General features: G+C 36.5%; 1 protein-coding gene across 2 annotated transcripts; it reads left to right on the top strand.

Annotated features, from left to right (window-relative positions):
- The first annotated feature begins 2,632 nt into the window (after positions 1 to 2,632).
- On the top strand, positions 2,633 to 20,256 carry cds2 (CDP-diacylglycerol synthase (phosphatidate cytidylyltransferase) 2). 2 transcript variants are annotated; one of them, XM_079419391.1, is made up of 13 exons: positions 2,633 to 2,820; positions 7,927 to 8,057; positions 8,292 to 8,388; positions 10,773 to 10,870; positions 12,997 to 13,136; positions 14,214 to 14,272; positions 14,489 to 14,571; positions 14,708 to 14,795; positions 15,279 to 15,347; positions 15,538 to 15,690; positions 16,037 to 16,156; positions 16,377 to 16,480; positions 17,423 to 20,256. In XM_079419391.1, exons 1-13 carry the CDS (start codon positions 2,755 to 2,757, stop codon positions 17,553 to 17,555), a joined length of 1,341 nt encoding a protein of 446 aa, XP_079275517.1. In that variant the 5' UTR covers positions 2,633 to 2,754; the 3' UTR covers positions 17,556 to 20,256. The 2 variants fall into 2 exon arrangements, with proteins under 2 accessions (XP_079275517.1, XP_079275518.1); XM_079419392.1 differs by lacking the exons at positions 16,377 to 16,480; positions 17,423 to 20,256 and adding an exon at positions 16,238 to 16,366.
- The last annotated feature ends 9 nt before the right edge of the window (positions 20,257 to 20,265 follow it).

Raw genomic sequence — 20,265 nt, forward strand, 5'->3', positions numbered from 1 at the left:
CGATCAATAACAAATTGTCATACCTGTGCTGATTTCCGCTAATGTCTATATTACTTTATGCTGTCTTCTTTAAATGTTTCTAATATTTCAGGAGGCCTTTTGACAATAAGTAATTTTTGCTTATCTTTTTTCAGGTTGCTGTTGTTAGGCTACTGATATAGCTAAAGTCCACATCTCATTTGAGTGTACATTACTTTAAACATACAGATTGTTAAACGCATTCACTTGTGTTAACTGTCAGTTCCACTTTTTGAGTATAGGCCTGAAAATGACATTTCCAACTTAAATTGTTATAAATTTTGAATGGTTTGGAGCAGATACGTAAGGTTGGTCTCTTTTTAAAGAAGACACTTAGCAGATTATCGTAGAGGTGAAAAGTTATAAAAAAGTATATTATATTATAGTTCTGGAAGTTTTAGTTTATGGAAATATAAAATGTAAAAATTAAAATATTTATATTTTATCTAAAATATATATTTTACAAAACATGTTTTACTCTAAAATTGCTAGAAAATCAAAAATCAAAATCTGAAGAAGTTGTGTTCCAAATTTGAGGTTGATATCTCAAAAAAATAGCTTTCAGTGAAATTTTGTTTGGGCGTAGTACCAAGCTTTTCCACTAGATGACAATCAAACCCCATTAGTAACCATATAAGGGCGGCTCTATTTCCATATATGGTTTGAGTGATCTGAAACATGTTTTTCCTTACTTTTCTCAATATTTATGACGTAGACATCACATTCAGAAGTATTAAGGGTAGTATGGCAGTATTTGATTTCAATTCAACCTCTAAAAAACACATAAACGACATGCAACAAGAACCCTGGACGCACGATATAGTTCACGCTGCATCAAAACCTATTGCTTTTTCTTTATATTCGAAACACTTTTAGACCTTTTTTTCTCAAAAAATAGAATGAAAGTTATCTTTTGAACACTTGACATGAACATGAATGGCTGATTTTTCATGATTTTATATATGTATCACTATTTCAAAGTAAAGGTCAGTTCTCGCTCTCTGAGTCTGATGAGTACTCTTCTTACAAATTAATAAATTACGGTTGCTCTGTAAAATATTTCAGAAATCAGTCACCAAATACGAAAACTAGAGTCTTTAAGCTTTCAAACGATTAGTTTGTCAAGATTGCTTCAGGTTCAGACTAAGATATTACTGTTTAAAACATGTAATGGCAAGTGGGACTTAAGGGTAAAACATTTTAATGAGAAAAAAACTTTTAGGAAGTTAACTTACGTCCACATTTTCTGTCACTATACTCTCTAAGGTCAATATAAGATGGACCACAAATGAAAAATATTTACAGACAACTTTCACATGTTAGAAAAAGGAATTTTGTCAGTTGAATCTCTGCTGATGTGAACAAGCAGGTAAGGATCTTGCGGGTGTCATTTATGCTCATGTTTCCTCTGATATTTATAACTGAGGAGTGAAAAGCAGCAGTCAGGTGTTTTTAACTTCAAATACAACATCTTGTGATATAATGCGTCACACAACGTTAACGTTAAATAGAAGTAAACCAAGTGATTTTTAAAACAGTTTCACATCTACAGAAACGAATAGTTTGAATATTTAAAACTATTAAACGCCTAAAGAAATCAATTTTACTCTAGATAAGGTAGGTCACCACATGACCAGCCGGAAACATTAAAGAGGCCGTGCATTAGTACAAGATGCATTGACAAAATTGTAACCTAAATTATAAAGATGTGCATTTAGCATGTTCAGTATATAGCCTATTATTTATTACATACATAATATATTATTTAGAGAAGTAAATGAAAACAGTTGCTGAAAATATTGAACATAATGAAAAGAAGACATCAACTACAAGGTTAAAAATTATCATCTGATTTCTACAAGGTAATAAATATACAATACATTATTTTAAATAAATTCTATTTTTGTAAAAGGTACCATTAATGTAAAATTCTAAATCAGATAGTATGTGTAAATGTGTGTATTTTACAGCTTTTTTTTATCCTAACTTAAAAAAAGACAGACAAATCAAACATAAATGTAGAGCTAAATAGTTCTATTTAATTATATGTAAAGTTACATTCTTGGTAACTGCCATAATAGCTGTAGATTATAAATTCTGCTCAGTTAGCCTGTAAGTTATGATGAATAATGAAGGTGTGTGAAATGTATAATCAAGGAAAAATTAATTATATATTACATTACTTACGAATCTGAATTTGCTTATTTCTTAAAAAAATTTAGAGCTATGATTTTGCCCTACAAAAATAAAAAATAAAAATTTCTGTTGACAATCTGATTTTATTATAGGCTAGTACAGGGGTTTTCAACCTGTCAAGGGGGGCGCGAGCATCAATTAATTCAGAGACATTGCCTTGAAGATTTATGAATTCGAGCTTTCAAATCTTCAGCCATCCGCTAGGGGGCAATCTGACTCCCGCTGTTAGGCGACAGTGAGAATGGTGTAAAATGATTTACGGTTAGTCATGTCAGGGGTGGGGGGGCGAGTGAAATTAGACAAACTTGGGGGGGGCGCATGTCCTGAAAGGTTGAAAACCCCTGGGCTAGTAAATGTCCATCTATCCATCCATCTGCCTGTCCTCTCAGTACTGACCACTAGATGGCGCTCCGCCCACTCTCGGCGCACGCATGCGCAGTCGCTCCCTTTCACGTCCCAATAACAATCATTGAGAACGAACAGCAACCCCCGAAGATTGTTACTTCATCAGGCCTCTATTTCCAACAAATCAAGCCGACCATGACAGAATTACGCCAGCGAGGAGCGACGGATAAAGAACTGCAGCATCAAAACTGGGAGGATAAGGTAACGAATAAAGAAAGAGATGCATGTTGTCACGGCTATCGTTTAAGCTACATGCTGTCATACATGAAGAGAGAGAGAAACATCGATTATAGGTCGTTGTGGTGGTTCTGGAGCTGGCCAGCAAGTGTCCTGACACAGCACTAAAGCAGCTTTTAATGCTTTGGCTTGATAAATGATTGTATTTCTAGCGTTCATGAGAGTGTAATATAGCAGATTCCAGCTAGAGGAGAGTCTGAGCATCATCAGGACTCTGATGTTCTTCCTGTCCTTCTTCTGATGTGCTGAAGGTTTCCTCACTGTGTCCCAACACAACACAACACAACACTACACTATAAGGCCTCATTGTATTTCTAGCAGTTGCCATGTTGCTGAAATAAAGTTAAGTGGCATGAACAATCCCTGCTCTGTTCAGTTCAGGACAGTGAGGTTAAACTCTTAAGGACGAGCAGTGCTTTCAGCAGAGTTGGACTGATCTTCATGCTGTGTAGATATAAAGATAGAAAACATGGAGACTGAGAGAAACGTGGGTGGATGGGTGAGTCAACATTCATGTGTCAAGTGTCTTGACCTGCAGGCATGGGCTCAAACCTTCCAGCAAGATAAACAAAACTCATTTGAATGACTTATTCTAAGTTAATAGCAAATATTTGCCGATACTTTACTAATTTGTGCTCTTTTGTATTTATTTGTATTTTTTGGATATAGAGAGGCAGCTTTTATCAGTAGGATGTGATAAAGTGACTACAGTGAAGAGTTCTTGGGTAAATCATCTTATGTGCAACCTTTATCTGTAAATATGCTTAATAGTTTCTGAGAAGTTTCTCATTCGGTTTTGGAGGGTCACCATATGACTTCTTTCTGCATGCTATGTTGTATTACAAATTAATTTCAAAAGAAGAAATAAGCACATCCTCTTCTATCTTTAGTGCTGCCATCATGCTGGAGTGATGAAAGAATAACCCAAGCGTGTGTAAGCTTAGCTATGCTTGCTAGTGTAATGACAGTGTCCACATTATGCTAAATAGATAAATTTTTCATATGAAAAACAAACAGACCTAATCATGCAAATGAAACCTTGTGCTGCCTTCATTCGCATATCAGCGGTCAGGCAGATGGACTGAATGTGGTCCTGTTCTGAACTTCCGACTCTAACCATATATATATTTTTCAGTCTAGTGTCTGTATATTTGGCATTTAAAGTCAGAATGAAAGTTTGCAACTCATTTTGCTTCAATAATCTGACATATTTCAGAGCAAAATATAAATTTGAGTATAGGTTTTGTCATTTTTATGCATTATGAATTGAATTATTGAAACAAGGCATTACATATCAGATTTTTTTTTGTTTCCTGAAAAAAAAATTAAAACAACAACAATAGTCTCACGTAACATCAGATTTTCTTTCTTTAATGAAATAGTCATATTTGATTCATATTAAAGCGATATTTTCTCAAAAATGAAAATTCTGTCGTCATTTAAACACCTCATGTTATTCCAGACTTGTGTATTCACCAAACAGTGGTGTTTTAACGTTTCTCCTAAGATATTGCACAGATTTGTATTTGTGTTGCTGCGAGAAGTTAAGAATTTTAAGAATTCATTATAGAGGCGAGAGGGGCCTGCTGAGTTTATTACATTAGACTAAACTATGCCATTGTAATGAAATAGAAAAAGACACAGTGTCCCTGTTGAGTTTTGGATGAAGTACACTACATGGCCAAAAGTATGTGAACACCTCACCCATATATGCTTGTTTTTAAAACCATGGGCGTTAATAGTTAATTTATTGCTATAACAGTTTCCCTCTTGTCAGTTGTTGTTTCAGTCCATCTCAAAGGCGTTCAGGTCTGTTCTTCATGTAGGCTAGTCAAATTCTTTTACATTTATGTTTGTCCATTTATCACATACTTTTATCTAAAGTGACTTTTAAATGAGAAATGCAACAAGTGATTCATCAGAGGGAGGCGGTAACACGATACAAAGATTCAAACATTGTCCAGAATTGTACAAGCTACAAGAAGGAGGGTTATAGCAGGATGCAGTTAAGTGCTCATGGAAGAGATGCGTTTTGAATATTGTCAGGGTCTCGTCTGTCCAGATAGGGTTAGGGTTAGGTCAGGGGTGTCCAAGCACGGTCCTGGAGGGCCACTGTCCTGCAGAGTTTAGCTCCAACTTGTCTCAACACGCCTGCCTGGAAGTTTCTAGTAAGACTTTGATTAGCTGGTTCAGGTGTGTTTAATTGGAGTTGGAGCAAAACCAAAGCCACTGTAAGGCAAGCCTGCAACCTTTAGCCAAAAAAAGCATAATGGCTAATGCTAACATTCCAGCCTTGACGTCATTGAATTTCAAACAGAGTTGATATTCTTGAATCTTGAATCTTGAGTTGTGCAACAGTCAGTTGCTGTTTACAGATACTATAGAAATGAATGAGAAGTGCCATAAACTAAATCCTACCTCTCGCAGAAAGTCCAAGATTTCTCTGTAGTCCCACTCTGTTGGTGGTACGCAGGGAATGAGACCAGAGGCCGTTGTTTTTAAAGGATGTCAGTGGAGGAGAGGCTTCACTACGCTGAATAAACAGTTTTATTGAGGAAACAGCTTATCATTTAATGAATCGGCTGCCTATCGGCTGATCTTGTCATTAAACAATAGTTTTTGATTGAACTATTTTTAGTTTACACCAAACAAAAATGCAATTTTATAAGAGAACTCAGACTTTTTGTGACAGGTAGGATTTAGTTTATGGCACTTCTCATTCATTTCTATAGTATCCATAAACAACGATTGACTGTCACACAACTCTGTTTGAAATTCAATGACATCAAAGCTGTAATGTGATTGGTTATCAAGGCACACATGTCCAAGTTGATTGTTACGCTTTCTACAATGGTAAGTAATACAGACCCTCATATCTCCCAATAATAAAACAATCTCTGGCTAAGCTTTGCAGGACAGTGGCCCTCTAGGCGCAGGTTTGGACAACCCTGGGTTAGGTAAATTCTTGTACCGGATAAGGTTAGGTAAATTACAACTGACCAAATAATTTTACTGGTGACATACTAAGAGACTGCCTTGTTAAACGTCACTGAGCTCCTTAATACAGCCAATTCTTCTGTAAATGTTTGTCTAGGCAGGTTGTGTGACTGTATGCCTGATTTAACACACCTGTTAGACTAGAATGTACATTTTCAAAAGTAATTGTAATTTAATTACAAATTTTTACATTATTTTGTAATTAAATTACATAATTCCGTTACACGTTACTAGTTACTCCCCAGAACTGTCTATATATTCATGCATTCATCAATCATTTACATGACCATTTTAAAAGTTTACTGCAACTGCCACTAGGGGCGAAATGTGACAATCGTACATGAATGTTGGAGATTTGGTGCTGATTGGATATGTTTTACCTGCCTGAACACCAAATATAGTCAGACGTTACGTTTTTAAGGAATGTGACAAATTTAATACATGCTGACATCACTCATCTCTTTTGTAGACTGTCATTGATGTTACGTTTGTCGGGGAATTCCACGTTTCCAGATGGCTAACGCTGCCGTCCACCAATTTCGTCAAAGTGTTGCTCATACCCTGAGTGTGGGTCAAACTTGGCAGGAAGGCTGAACATGTCTCTCTTAGGAAGAGTGGGATGTCCTCAGTTCCTGATGAGCTATTTGCGGTCGGCGGAACATTTGAGAGATGGGGGAGGATGTGGGAGGTGCGAGGGAGGGTATTTTTAACTCTGGCATCTTGAATATCAGGATGTAGTCCGTCTCCATGGAAACCCTGGATCTTTCCATAGCTCTTGCTGGCAGATGAGTGTCAGCCATAAATGTACGTTAGCTTCAGGGTGCTCTTCGTAATCAGATCCAAATTATTTATGTCAGATGGATAGAAAGAGGTTTCTGGAACAATCGTAACAGCTCGACCAACTGGTGCAGCACCATCTGATGATGACAGCCTGTTGCTATGGGGATGAAGAAGACAGGTCGCTTGTAATTGTGCAAAAGGCTACTTAGTCACTCAGACCTGTTAGATACAGATGGCTGCATTTATTTGCTCGGAAATACAGTGCAAACAGAAATATTGTGAAATATGAATGCAATTTAAAAGAAGTGCTTTCTATTTTAATGTTTTAAAATGTAATTAATTCCTGTGTAGGCCAAGCTGAATCATTACAAGTTTTTAGTGTCACATGATCCTTCGGAAATCATGTTGATTTGGTGCCCAAAAACGTTTCTTATTATTATCGACGGTGAAAACAGTTCTGCTGCTTCATATTTTCTGTTTAAATCCTGATACATATTTATTACAGACTTTTTTTTTGAAGAAATAACTTTTTTTTTCTTCTTGACAATCTTTTTTGGGTCCTTGCTGAAAATAAGTATTAATTTCTTATTTAAAAAAAAAAAACTCTTAGGGTTGGGTATCGTTTTAATTTGATCAATTCCAATTCCGATTTTGATTCTGCTTGTCAATTCTTATCGATTCACGGTTTCGGTTTCAATGTGGTTAAAAAAATTTAGATATCAAACATATTCATTCTGTGTCTCTTTTTGCAAAACATTTATTTGCGGAAACAAAAATCAGCCAGCTACATAAAAACTGGACTCTAGAAAGAGCTGTTTGTGTGCAAAATGCACGATTCTGGATAAATTGAGACTTTTTTTAATGAAGGTTGTGGTTCTCTCACAATTCTGAAGAAAAAATATTAGACAACTAAACAAAATCTCTCATGGAATTTATGAATGAATGATTCAGTGAGTATTTCATTACTGGCTGAATCAGTGTTTTTGAATGAATCTATTGAATGAATGATTCAAAGACGAATACATTTTTAACAGCCCCGTTTCGCCACCTCAAAAAAAAAAAAGATGCGCGCACAGCGATTGAAATTTAAAATTTACAAAAAATATCCAATTCCTGACCTTAAGCATTCGATTCTGGAATTGGAATTGATTTTCGATTCCCAACTCTACTGATCCCAAACTGTAAAACAGTATTGTTAGTAGTATTCAGAATTCTTTGGAAATGAACAAATGTCTATTTTGATAGATTAATTCATCTCTTTTGTATTTATTTTTTCTCTTCAACTGTCTCCAGGGCTCTGAAACAGAGGGGAAGGAGAGAGATGGAGCCTCGGACAATGAGACCAAGTCAGACTCTGGGGTTCCTGTTCCTGCCGATGACACACCAGAGGTTCTCAACAAAGCCCTCTCTGGACTTTCTTCACGGTAAGCATCTCGAAATCTATGATTAAAATGACTCTTCAGTAAAGTAGAACACACTTGCATGTGACGTGAGATAAAAAGTGTGTATAAAGCGTCCAGAGCAGATTATTGGCATGTTGCTGAGAACAGCAGATGATTCATTCAATAAAAAGGCCACCGGAGCTTTTAGTCCTCGCATTAGGAAGATTATATTTCCACCCAATATGCTTTGCGTTAATGTGTTTGTCTCTCCTGCAGATGGAAGAACTGGTGGGTGAGGGGCATCCTCACGCTGGCTATGATCTCTTTCTTCTTTATCATTATTTATCTCGGTCCGATGGTGCTGATGATGATTGTGAGTATTGTCTCTTCCTGTTGTTTTAAACACCAACAGACATTTTCACTTAAGACTTAAAAACTACTAGATATGGTCTGTTTGTCGCTTTTTCACATGACAGATGAGTACTGATGTTTTTTTTTATTCTGTTGACATTATTAAACATTATTACTCAGCTGAGCTGCCGAATTGGTTATGTTCAAACAGGCCTGCAGATATATTTATGAGACCTGTAGTCTCTGAATAATCAGTGTCCACTTTGTTCCATAATCTGGCTGTTTCAGATATTATAGCCTACAATTATTTTCATGTTACAGCTGCTAACGATATTAAAAATTTATACTATTATGTATAAAAATATGCAGTACTCACTCAATAGTTTTTCAGTGTTATGTTGTGATGCTGTGAATTCAGGGTTCACAACATTTTAATCAGTAGTATAAAATATGGAAATATATAGAACTGTATAGAAATGTTGTCATGCCAACTAACTGGAATAAGTTAAAGGGTCATTGCACACTGAGTCCGAAAATTTTCGTATGCGTTTTTTCATATTTGTTATCCTAAAAATGAGTCACAGACAGAAACCTTGCACACCAAGTCCGATGCGTATTAATTAATCCGTTGTGAAAAAATTTGCAACAGTACTAAATGGAGTCTTCAAGCAGTGAGGATGATTTTGTTGTCCTCTTGCTTCTTAAAAAGAGAAAAAGAAAGGAAATATTGGGTCCATCCAATCCTGAGATTCCCCCTCCTTATTAAGGAGCAGCGGGATTATCACGGGCGATTCAAAGTTAACTTCAGGATTTCAGTGGCTTAGTTTGATGCTTGGCTAGTGAATGAATGAATGAATGAATGATGCATTTATATAGCGCTTTTTTTTTTATACTACTAGATACGCTTTTTTTTTTATTGATACTACTAGAGCCACATATTAAAAAGAAGACCACCAATTTCTGTGAACTAGCTAGGTGTGCAAGGATCTTTACAGTGCTTTGTGCTGCAAGATGAAGTGGATGAATTTGACAATCTTTTGACATTCGCTTGCACGGTGGCTCTGAATTGTCAAAACACTTCTCAAAATGCTAGCTACGGATGCGAAAAACGCAGAAAATCAAAACCGATCCCAATTTTTTTATGATGGATGAAAGTTTCGGAGGCAGTGTGTAAACGTGATTGACATAACGCAAGGTCTTATTTATTTTTCAATGTGCGAAAATTTCAGACAAAAATTTTGGACTCGGTGTGCAATGACCTTAAAGGAACACTCCACTTTTTTTGAAAATAGGCTCATTTTACAACTCCCCAAGAGTTAAACAGTTGAGTTTTACCGTTTTTGAATCCATTCAGTCGATCTCCGTGTCTGGCGGTAGCACTTTTAGCTTAGTTTAGCGTAGATCATTGAATCGGATTAGACCGTTAGCACCTCGCTCAAAAATGATTTGACTCTGGTAAATGATAATTTTCCTATTTAAAACTTGACTCTTCTGTAGTTACATCGTGTACTAAGACTGACGGAAAATGAAAAGTTGTGATTTTCTAGGCTGATATGGCTAGGAACTATACTCCCATTCTGGCGTAATAATCAAGGAACTTTGCTGCGTTACCATGGGTGCAGCAGGCGCAATGATATTACGCAGCGCCTGAAAGTAGTCCCCAGCTAGGCAGCTAGTTATGATATAGCTGGGGACTACTTTCAGACTACTTTCTGTTCTAACTACTGAAGAGTCAAGCTTTAAATAGGAAAATTATCGAAACTCTTTGGTCATTTTTGAGCGAGATGCTAAAAGTGCTAACGCCAGACCCAGAGATCGGCTGAATGGATTCAAAAATGGAAAAACTCAACTATTTATCTGTAGGGGAGTTGTAAAATGAGCCCATTTTCAAAAAAAGTGGAGTGTTCCTTTAAGTCCTAAATTTACTCAAAGTAAAACTGAAATAAAAATATTTTAAAACTAAATAGAAATTCACAAATACACCTAACAAAATTACTAAAACTTTAATTAAAATGAAACTATTATTTAATACAATAATAATATATAAATAATACTAAAATAATGCTACTGTGCTCTAATTTTACAACTATTTTGGCACTAGTTGGCATTATGTAATCAAAAATCCCAAAATAGGTGGAAAAGTGTCCAAAATTAATTCTTCAAATTGAACAGACAATACATTTCCATAATGGTGATTCATTTTTAATATTTTCTAATAACTGATGTGGTCTTGCTATATCATGCCCTCTAAGACATTTAAAGATTGAATAAGCTTTATTGACTGCCAGCAGCAAAAACACAGGATGGAGTCTTGCTTTAAAAAACAGCTAGCAATAGCACTTCAGAGTGGAACTAGTTGGCTGCCTGTTGGTTTTTTTATTGTTGTACTCTGTGTGTCTTCCACAGGTGCTGTGTGTTCAGATCAAGTGCTTCCATGAGATCATCACAATTGGTTACAGTGTGTATCACTCTTACCACCTGCCCTGGTTCAGAACACTAAGCTGGTGAGACCCACGACACGCACCTGCCACCTTCATTTTCACACTTCATTGTCTCTCGCTCTCTCCCTTTTCTCATTATCTGTCACCCCAGATCTCTCTTTGTCTCTCTCCCACTGTGCACTGCCTGTAATTAGAGGGCATCATCAGCTTTCATCACTTTCATCTTATCATAATATGGCTGTCTTGATGTCTTACACGTTCTTTCATTTTCTGTGTAAAAATTAGTAAATGCTGCACTTGTTTATTCATCCAGCTATACATGCTATCACCAGCTGTATAGAGGTATGGAAATTCACTCTGGTTTAGACCAGTCAAACTGTAGTGTAGTTTGTTTCAAATGTGAAAAGAAAAGATTCACCAGGTGTTAGTAATGTGAAAATCCCACTGAATTTAAAGTTTTAGAATTCAGTGTTGAGTTCAAGGGATAGTTCACCCAAAAATGAAAATTCTGTCATTAATTACTCTCCTGTTGTTCCAATCACGTAAGACCTTCGTTCATCTTCAGGACACAAATTAAGATATTTTTGTGAAATATAATAGAAGAAATTGTTGAATAAAGTTATTTTAGTTTTCTTTGTGCTCAAAACGTATTCCCATAGCTTCATAAAATTAAGGTTGAACCACTGATGTCACATGGACTGTTTTAACGATGTCCTTGCTACCTTTCTGGGTCTTGATTGTGGTAGTTGCATTGCTGACTATGCAGGGTCAGAAAACTCTTGGATTTAATCAAAAATAGAGGGGAAGTCGTTGGCCTAATGGTTAGAGAGTCGGGACTCGTAATCCAAAGGTGGCGGGTTCGAGTCTCGGAATTGTAGGTGGGGGGAGTGAATGTCCAGCGCTCTCTCCACCCTCAATACCACGACTGAGGTACCCTTGAGCAAGGCACCGAACCCCCAACTGCTCCCCGGGCGCCGCAGCATAAATGGCTGCCCACTGCTCCGGGTGTGTGTTCACGGTGTGTGTGTGCACGTTGGATGGGTTAAATGCAGAGCACGAATTCCGAGTATGGGTCACCATACTTGGCCGTATGTCACTTCACTTCACTTCACTTCAATATCTTAGTTTGTGTTCATACGGGTTTGGAACAACATGAGGGTGAGTAATTAATGACACAATTTTCATTTTTAGGTGATTTACCCGTTTAAACATTTGGAAAATCTGGCAAAAATCAGGTCTCTTGATGCCACATTTCACTATGTAGAAACTCTGGAGCAGTAGTCTGAGATCTTAAGGCCTTTGGGAAGGTTTTTGAGTGACCCTTATGAAGAAATGTCATATTTTCATGTGCAAAATAAGGAAGAACTATTTTAAGTTGGAGCATAACTTATGCATATTTAGTTATATGTGATCCTGGACCACAAAACCAGTCTTAAGTCGCTGGGGTATATTTGTAGCAATAATCAAAAATACATTGTATGGGTCAAAATTGATTTTTCTTTTATGCCAAAAATGTTCCATGAAGATATTTTGTGAATTTCCTACCGTAAATATATTAAAACCTAATGTTTTATTAGTAATATGCATTGCTAAGAACTTAATTTGGACAACTTTAAAGGCAATTTTCTCAATATTTAGATTTTTTTTTTCACCCTCAGATTCCAGATTTTCAAATAGTTGTATCTCAGCCAAATATTGTCCTAACAAACAATACATCAATGGAAAGCTTATTTATTCAGCTTTTAGATGGTGTATTAATATCATTAAATGACTGGTTTTGTGGTCCAGTGTCGCATATATAAAAAAATCTAAACAGGCTTCAATTTCTACTATTTTCTTTGTGTGGAAAGTATGACATTTCTTTGTGCATTTCTTGATTAATCATGTTTCAGCTGGTGAACTTTGCTTTGAACTGGTTTTTAGGTTTTTGTAAATAAGATATCTGGCTAATCGGGTATAAATAGAACTGTTTCTCTACATTAGTCCTTCTGTGTATCCCAACATGCCTTTCTGCCATGTGGTCCTAATCCACAGTCTACAGTCTGTCCATTTCCTATATTTTCTATTGCTAACAAATTGGCCCATTATAATTACTTCGACAGCCATTGAAAACACTTTGATTAATGAATGGATATGAAAGGACTTTGTCACAATAATGTCTGACTGCCAGTTTTAACGGTTTTTGACAGGTACTTCCTGTTGTGTGTGAACTACTTCTTCTATGGCGAAACGGTGACAGATTATTTCTTCACTCTGGTGCAGAGGGAGGAGCCTCTACGCATCCTCAGCAAATACCACCGCTTCATTTCCTTTGCCCTGTACCTCACAGGTTAGGACCTTGTCTTTCCCACATGCATAGTATTAATGGTACCATTGATGTTTCTGGCTTTAAGGTCTTTGGGAACTAATAGTTCTCACAGTTACTGCTCAGTCCAACAACTCAATATCAGATGCAGTCTTCAAAATGCAACTTCTATTACCAGTTGAAATGCAGGCGTAATGATTTTAGTTTTTTGGGGTGTTGGTTTTTCATAAGCGTGAAGTTAATGTCATCCAGGATGTGGTTAGGCTCTCTGCCTGTCTGTGCATCCCTCGCTCATTTTCTCTTTCAAAAAGATGCAAAACTGCAGATTTCATCAAAAGCTAAATGAGATGCAACAAGTCTTACTGTTTTTTTCTTCTTATTTTTTAAAAATATATAAACATTTTATCACAACAACAGTTCAAACAGACAGTTAAACAATGCTCATTGAGGCAAGGGAAAAAAAGGAAGTACAAAGAAAAGACAAATTGTGTATGATTAATATATTATGACACGAAACCACAATATGTAACAAAATAGGCAGTGTGGGAAAAATATGGGATCTGAACACGATAAGAATAGAACAATCATTTTCAATTAAATTGATAGTTATCAGTTAAAATGAAATAAAAATTTAAAACCAATCCTTGCTACTGGAATACTTAATCGATTGTGTGCATAACAGTTATTATGAAATTTCATTAATTTGTGTAGCATGGCTGGAGTGTGTACATTACAATAATGACTGAGCTGGAATGGAAACATGTCAATTTAAAATATATATCAGTGTTCTGTTTTTATAAAATGCAACAACAGTGTTTATTGGTGTAAAGTTAAACAATATCATCAGTTCATCATGTGTTGTCAGTTTGTTAGACAGACTGATAACACATGTATAAACCTTGCATGTCCTGCAGATAGTTTCAGATGGTCTTTTCAGTGTGCTTGGTTTGGCTTGGACAGGTTTCTTGGCCGCTGGCTGGTTCCTGACAAGCAGGACATAATTAGTGACAGCCTAAAATAGTCCTGTAGACATGTGGGGATGGCATTGGTGGAACTGTCTGTTTTACCAGATGTGTGTGTGTGTGTGTGCGTTTTCTCCAGGGTTCTGCATGTTTGTTCTGAGCCTGGTGAAAAAACACTATCGCCTGCAGTTCTACATGGTGAGTGAGTGTGTTAATGTTGCGTTTAGTCCATAGAACAAGATTAGTGTGATTTGAGAGTGTTTTTGTACACCCACTCTCACATACTCTGTGTTTGACATTCTGCAAACACACATGCATTTGTCATGTTTCCTGGCGTTTCTGTATCATAGCACTACCTTTTGCCCCAGATTTGAAGTGAATAGAGCTATTCATCCCATTTTTCTCTCTCCCCAGTTCGGCTGGACTCATGTGACCTTGCTGATTGTGGTGACTCAGTCCCACTTAATCATTCATAACCTGTTTGAGGGGATGATCTGGTAAGATGATGCCTCCTGTGTACCACTATCAAAACCCATATGACATTTACACATTGCACAGTATTAGATACAGTACAGTTGGTTTTCTGGTGTAGCTGATCTGTTTGTATAAGATAATCTGTTTCTGTGTGCGCAGGTTTATTGTGCCCATCTCCTGTGTTATCTGTAATGACATCATGGCTTACATGTTTGGCTTCTTTTTCGGTCGCACCCCTCTCATCAAGGTTTGTGTTTTTAACACCTCAGTTGAATAATATTTAAAAAAATCGCATTATTTACATTATCGAATGATTACATGTGAAATATAATAAAACGGTGGTATAATATTTACACTACTATTCAGAAGTAGGATGCTTTAATGTTTTTGAAAGAACTCTTTTATGTTCACCAAGGCTGCATTTATTCGATCAAAAATACAGTAAAACAGTAAAATATTATTATAATTTAAAATAACTGTTTTTGCTTTCAAAATATTTTAAAATGTAATCAATTCCTGATGTCAAATCTTTTTCAGCCTTTACTGCAGGCTTCAGTGTCACATAAGCTTTCAGAAATTGTGCTATCTCTTTTAAATTAAAAGCAGCTGCTTTTTAATGTTTTTGTGTAACGCAGTAACATTCATACATTTTTGAGAAACTACTTTCTGTGGTTTTTGTGTAATGTTGTGTATTTTTAGCAGTTCTCTTAATGCTGAATTTTCTCTGCAGTTGTCTCCTAAGAAGACGTGGGAGGGGTTTATCGGTGGCTTCTTCTCCACTGTTGTTTTTGGAATCCTAGTGAGTAATAATAACCCACTTCCTGTTCTTCGTCTGGTGTTTGCGGAATGTTTTTATGTAGATTTGGGAACCTTGGTGACGTAAGAATCAGAATTGCCTAACTGACACCTTGGAAGTGTCTGATTAGTTCTTTACAGTGTTAATTTGATGTGTCTGAATGATAATATGTCTCACTTTGGCTCTTCTCCAGCTGTCCTACTTGATGTCAGGTTACCGCTTCTTTGTGTGTCCTGTGGAGTTTAACAATGACTCCAACAGTTTCACAGTAGACTGCGAGCCGTCTGAGCTCTTCCAGCTTCAGGACTACGGTCTGCCGCCTGTACTGCAGTCCATCTCGGGCTGGGTAAAACACACACACACTCACACATACACCATCTGTTAGACACTTGCTCCTCATGTCTCTCACTCGGTCTGTCCACTCCTTCTCTCTTTCTCTTTTTGTTATTTTTCCTGATCTTTGTGTCTGTGTTTACCAGTTGCTCAGACAGCCATCTGCTGACTTCCCACTCGCTGTGAATCTGTCACCGCTCTGCTTGACTCTGTGTTATGTCAATGCTGACATTTTTGGACATTTAAGCAAAAGCAGAATCCCGAATAAAATAAAAGAGTAAATTATATGTATTTTGAAATTGCATACAAATAAAGACAGTTTCTCACACATTTCCATCTCTCTCCCATTTTCCTCTTAGACCACAGTAAAGTTGTACCCATTCCAGATCCATAGCATTGCCCTGTCAGCATTTGCCTCCATCATGGGACCTTTTGGAGGCTTTTTTGCCAGCGGCTTCAAAAGGGCCTTCAAAATCAAGGTGGGTGTAATTTGAGCACCCACAGATCATACAAATCTGAAAAGAAAAATGTTTCAGTCTTGGTTTCACTATTACCTACAGCATTCTTCACCACAAGGCAGCTTAAGTTGTCCGTCTACACAATAAAAGACAGATTTAGATGTGGCACAGAGCCTCAGTGTACATGAAGAGTGTTTCCTGTCCTGTGCTCAAACTGTCTCTCTGATGTCCATCACTGCAGGACTTTGCAAACACCATTCCAGGTCATGGAGGAATCATGGATCGTTTCGACTGTCAGTACCTCATGGCCACATTTGTAAATGTTTACATCGCCAGCTTTATCAGGTAAGACCGTTATTAATGAATTTCTGGTACAGTTATGTGTAGGTAGTTATTGACTTTTGAGTTGTAACATACATTGCCATTCAACAGTTTGAGGTTGGTTATATACTGTATATATATTAATGAAAAGTCTCTTATGCTTACCAAAGCTGCATTAATTTTATCAATAATTTTGATTTAATATGTAATTTATTCTTGTGATGACAAAGCTGAATTTTCAGCATCATCACTCCAGTCTTTAGTGTCACATCATGATCCTTCAGAAATCATGCTCAAGAAATGTTGAAAACAGTTGTGCTGTGCAACATATGCTTTGTGGAAACTGATACATTTTATTCTTTGATGAATAGAAAGTTCAAAAGAATAGCATTTATTTTAAATATTTAGTAGTTGTTTTTTGTTACTTGTAACTTTTTATCAATTTAATGCATCCTTGCTGACCCTAAACCTTTGAATGGTAGTATATACAATACATGAACCATGTCTTTGTATGGGTTGAATGCATATGATTTGTAACTAATATTATTACTCATTATGCACTGAAATGAAACCGAGTCCAAACTTCTTGTATAGCTTATATAACATTATATAATTGATTAATGTCAAATTCAACCTGGCCTATAGTTATCATTATATCATCATTCCACAAGTGTCCATTTTTATTTGTGTATTTTATGTAATGTTTTATTTATTTTTATATTGATTTATTTAGTATAGTTTGATCTAGCATGTTGTGGTTTATTTTGTGAGAATGACTGAGCAGTCCCATACGTATTTTATTGTTTGAATTGCTACTGTTCTATCAATCTAGTGCCTTGTTAGGTTATTTTTTGTTAATGTCAAAGACTAAAATAATCACTGTACAATTATAATCAAAGTAATATGAATCGTGCAAGTGTGTCTAGAGCATAAAAATATTGTGCTTTGATATTTCCTCTCGTTTAGAGGGCCAAACCCCTCTAAAGTGATCCAGCAGCTTCTCGCTTTGAGACTAGACCAACAGCTCCACATCTTTAACTCGCTCAAGGCTCATCTGACAGAGAAAGGCCTGCTCCCTGCCCTGGAAGAAGCAGCCTAGCTTTTCGGACCACCCCACCGGAGTGGGCTGTGGATAGAGGGAGGAGAGAGAGCGTGCAGCGGAAGCAGATCAAGGCACGTATGGAAGTGGGAGATGAGATGAGGAACACAAGAAGGGAAACAACGGAAAACTGAACCAAAACCTTGGGTCATTCCATTTTTTGCGTGTGTGTAAATCAGTGTTTTTGCCTATTTTATTTTTTGTGAATGTTTTATGTTTCTCTTACACCACAAAAGAATATTATATATACTAAGATGACATTGTTGTTACAGTTCTTTTTGAGTTGAGCTGTACAATTCCACTTGTTTACAAAGTTTCTGTACCTATAGATCGTCTGAATATTTTAGTGTTTATGTTTTATTTTGTTTTAATGCACTGCTCATCACACTGTCATTTCAACCTCAGGCTAGTCTTTTATTTTTTTTGCTAACATGTGTTTCCATAAGCTACCATAGTCTCAAAAAAGATTGTATTTTCACTGCAGAGTGCCGTAATTCATATTTGTTTCCACGGTCTTGGGTTTTGGCGTTTTTGTAATGTTATATTTAAGAAAATTGTGGTCATTGATGTCAAATGTGTGCTTCAGCCCAGTTGGCGGTGACTGTTCCAGTTCAGCTGTGAGACTGTATGTATACTGTACGTCCTGAAGGTGAGGAAGATTCAGATGGCAATATTTAGTGTTTGAGAGGATGTTTAGGCCACATCAGACTAGAATCATGTGGCTTTCGTGTTTGTTACAAAGAAACGGTCCCTGTAAGCCAAACAAATAGTAACTCATTAGAATTACGTTGTTGAACGTTAATAATAATTACTTGTTACTCAGCACTGAAAAAGACCATTTGGAGATGTTGACAAACATTTCACACTGAATGTTTAAGATTTACTGTTTGTGGTCTAAATCATAATTTTACCATTTCTAGTTGTATTTTAATGTTCTATTGTCACTGAGCAGTTACAAGCTAATCTTAGTTAAGCTTTGTGTGTGTGTGTGTGTTTGTGAACTGTTACATGCTAAATGGTAATCATCAGGCTAGGCCATAAAATCTTTGACTGTTTTGGTTTTGAATTCATTCAGTTTCTATTTCATCTTTATTTTTACCATCATCTACTGTGTAAACTCAACCAAAAGAGGGTCAGAACTACGTGTATTTTGTTCCCCTTTTAATATGTGTCGTCATGAACACTTGTGCCATAAACAATATTTATTTTAAGAAAATGAAACCTTAATGGTTGTCATCGAGCAGCTTTAAAGGAGTAGTGTTCTACAGTAAGCTGCATGAGGATGTAACAGGCTCAGGTTCACAGTCTGTGTACAGTCCACTGCCATTCAACAATAAAGATCAATGAGCACATGCTTTCAGACCTGTGTGTATTGACAAGACTGATGAACTGCATTGATGGGCACGTCATACGTTGAGTTTTATATAAAAATATCAAATTTGTTTTTAAATCTTATTTAGCATGTTTTCTTCTATGCCACCGGTCTCGAAAGATACATAGGCAGCTTATTACCTGAATTATGCTCAATTTTTCCCCCTTGTTTTTGTTCATAATAGCTTAAGTTGAGCACAGTGATGTAACAATAATAATCACAGCGTTAAGAATTATGACCATAAATCTACATGTAATGTTTCTCCCTCCATATTTTCACATTCCACCATCAATGAATGTTTTTAATTTATTTCAATTCAGTAAACAAAACATCATCTTCATCTGTGTTAAGTGGTGTGTTAAAATATTTAATTCATTATGATGTTATTGTACCTTATTAGTTCAGTTCAATGTCCTGATTTTATAGAGAATTACATTATATAAGAATATATACTGTATATGTTTGACGTAGAGATGATTCTATTCTTATTCTTTACTGTATTTGAACTTATCTGTGCTCTGTGCATGTATAGGCCCCTGTGCTGAAACATAAGCGTACTGTACAAACTCCAAACGTGAACAGAGCAATTGCAATGTTTTATGATCAACAGAGAGAGAGAGAGGCCCTGCTGAAAAATCCAGCATATGCTGGTTTGGTAAATTTTGAAGCATGGCTGCTGGTTTGAGCTGGTCATGTGGTGGTCCTGAGCAGGAGTTAGTTGCTTAGGGACCATGCTTCAAAACATACCTAACCAGCATATGCTGGATTTTTCAACAGGGGTTACAAACCCGTCATGTTGCTGGCCAACCATAAACATTTATAAAGAGACACATTTATCAAAGTCTTAAATGCATGCTAAAATTTCTTTTGATCGTATGTTACAGGTTGAACAAGTAAAATACTTGCCAGATCTCCAGTCTCTTGCGCGTGCCGTTCAGAGCCACTAGAGGACGCCAAAGCGTCGGGTTTTTCCCTCCCGCGTGTATGGTGCTGCTAATGCACCGAAACTAACATATTGTTCATTACAATGTTTGTTACTATTTATTCATGAAATTTTAAGTGAAAACAGACGTGTTAAGCTCTTTTGGTTTGCCACTGAGAAGAAAAGAAAAGAAAAAACTCCTCTCTGTTGAACAAATGAACAACAGCAGTTCAATATGTTGTTGTTATTTGTACTTAAGTATTATGGTCTGTATTTCTGTTGTATTTTGTTTTGTAATTTTTGATAAAGCAGATAAATGTGCTTTCCCTGCAGCTTTGTGTACAGTGATTTGCTCATTTGTAAATGGTTAATAAAGAGGAAAGCTCAGTACATATAAGTACATCCAGATTTGGTCT

This window comes from Barbus barbus (genome assembly GCF_936440315.1).
Source record: "Barbus barbus genome assembly, chromosome: 6".
NCBI lineage: Eukaryota > Metazoa > Chordata > Actinopteri > Cypriniformes > Cyprinidae > Barbus > Barbus barbus.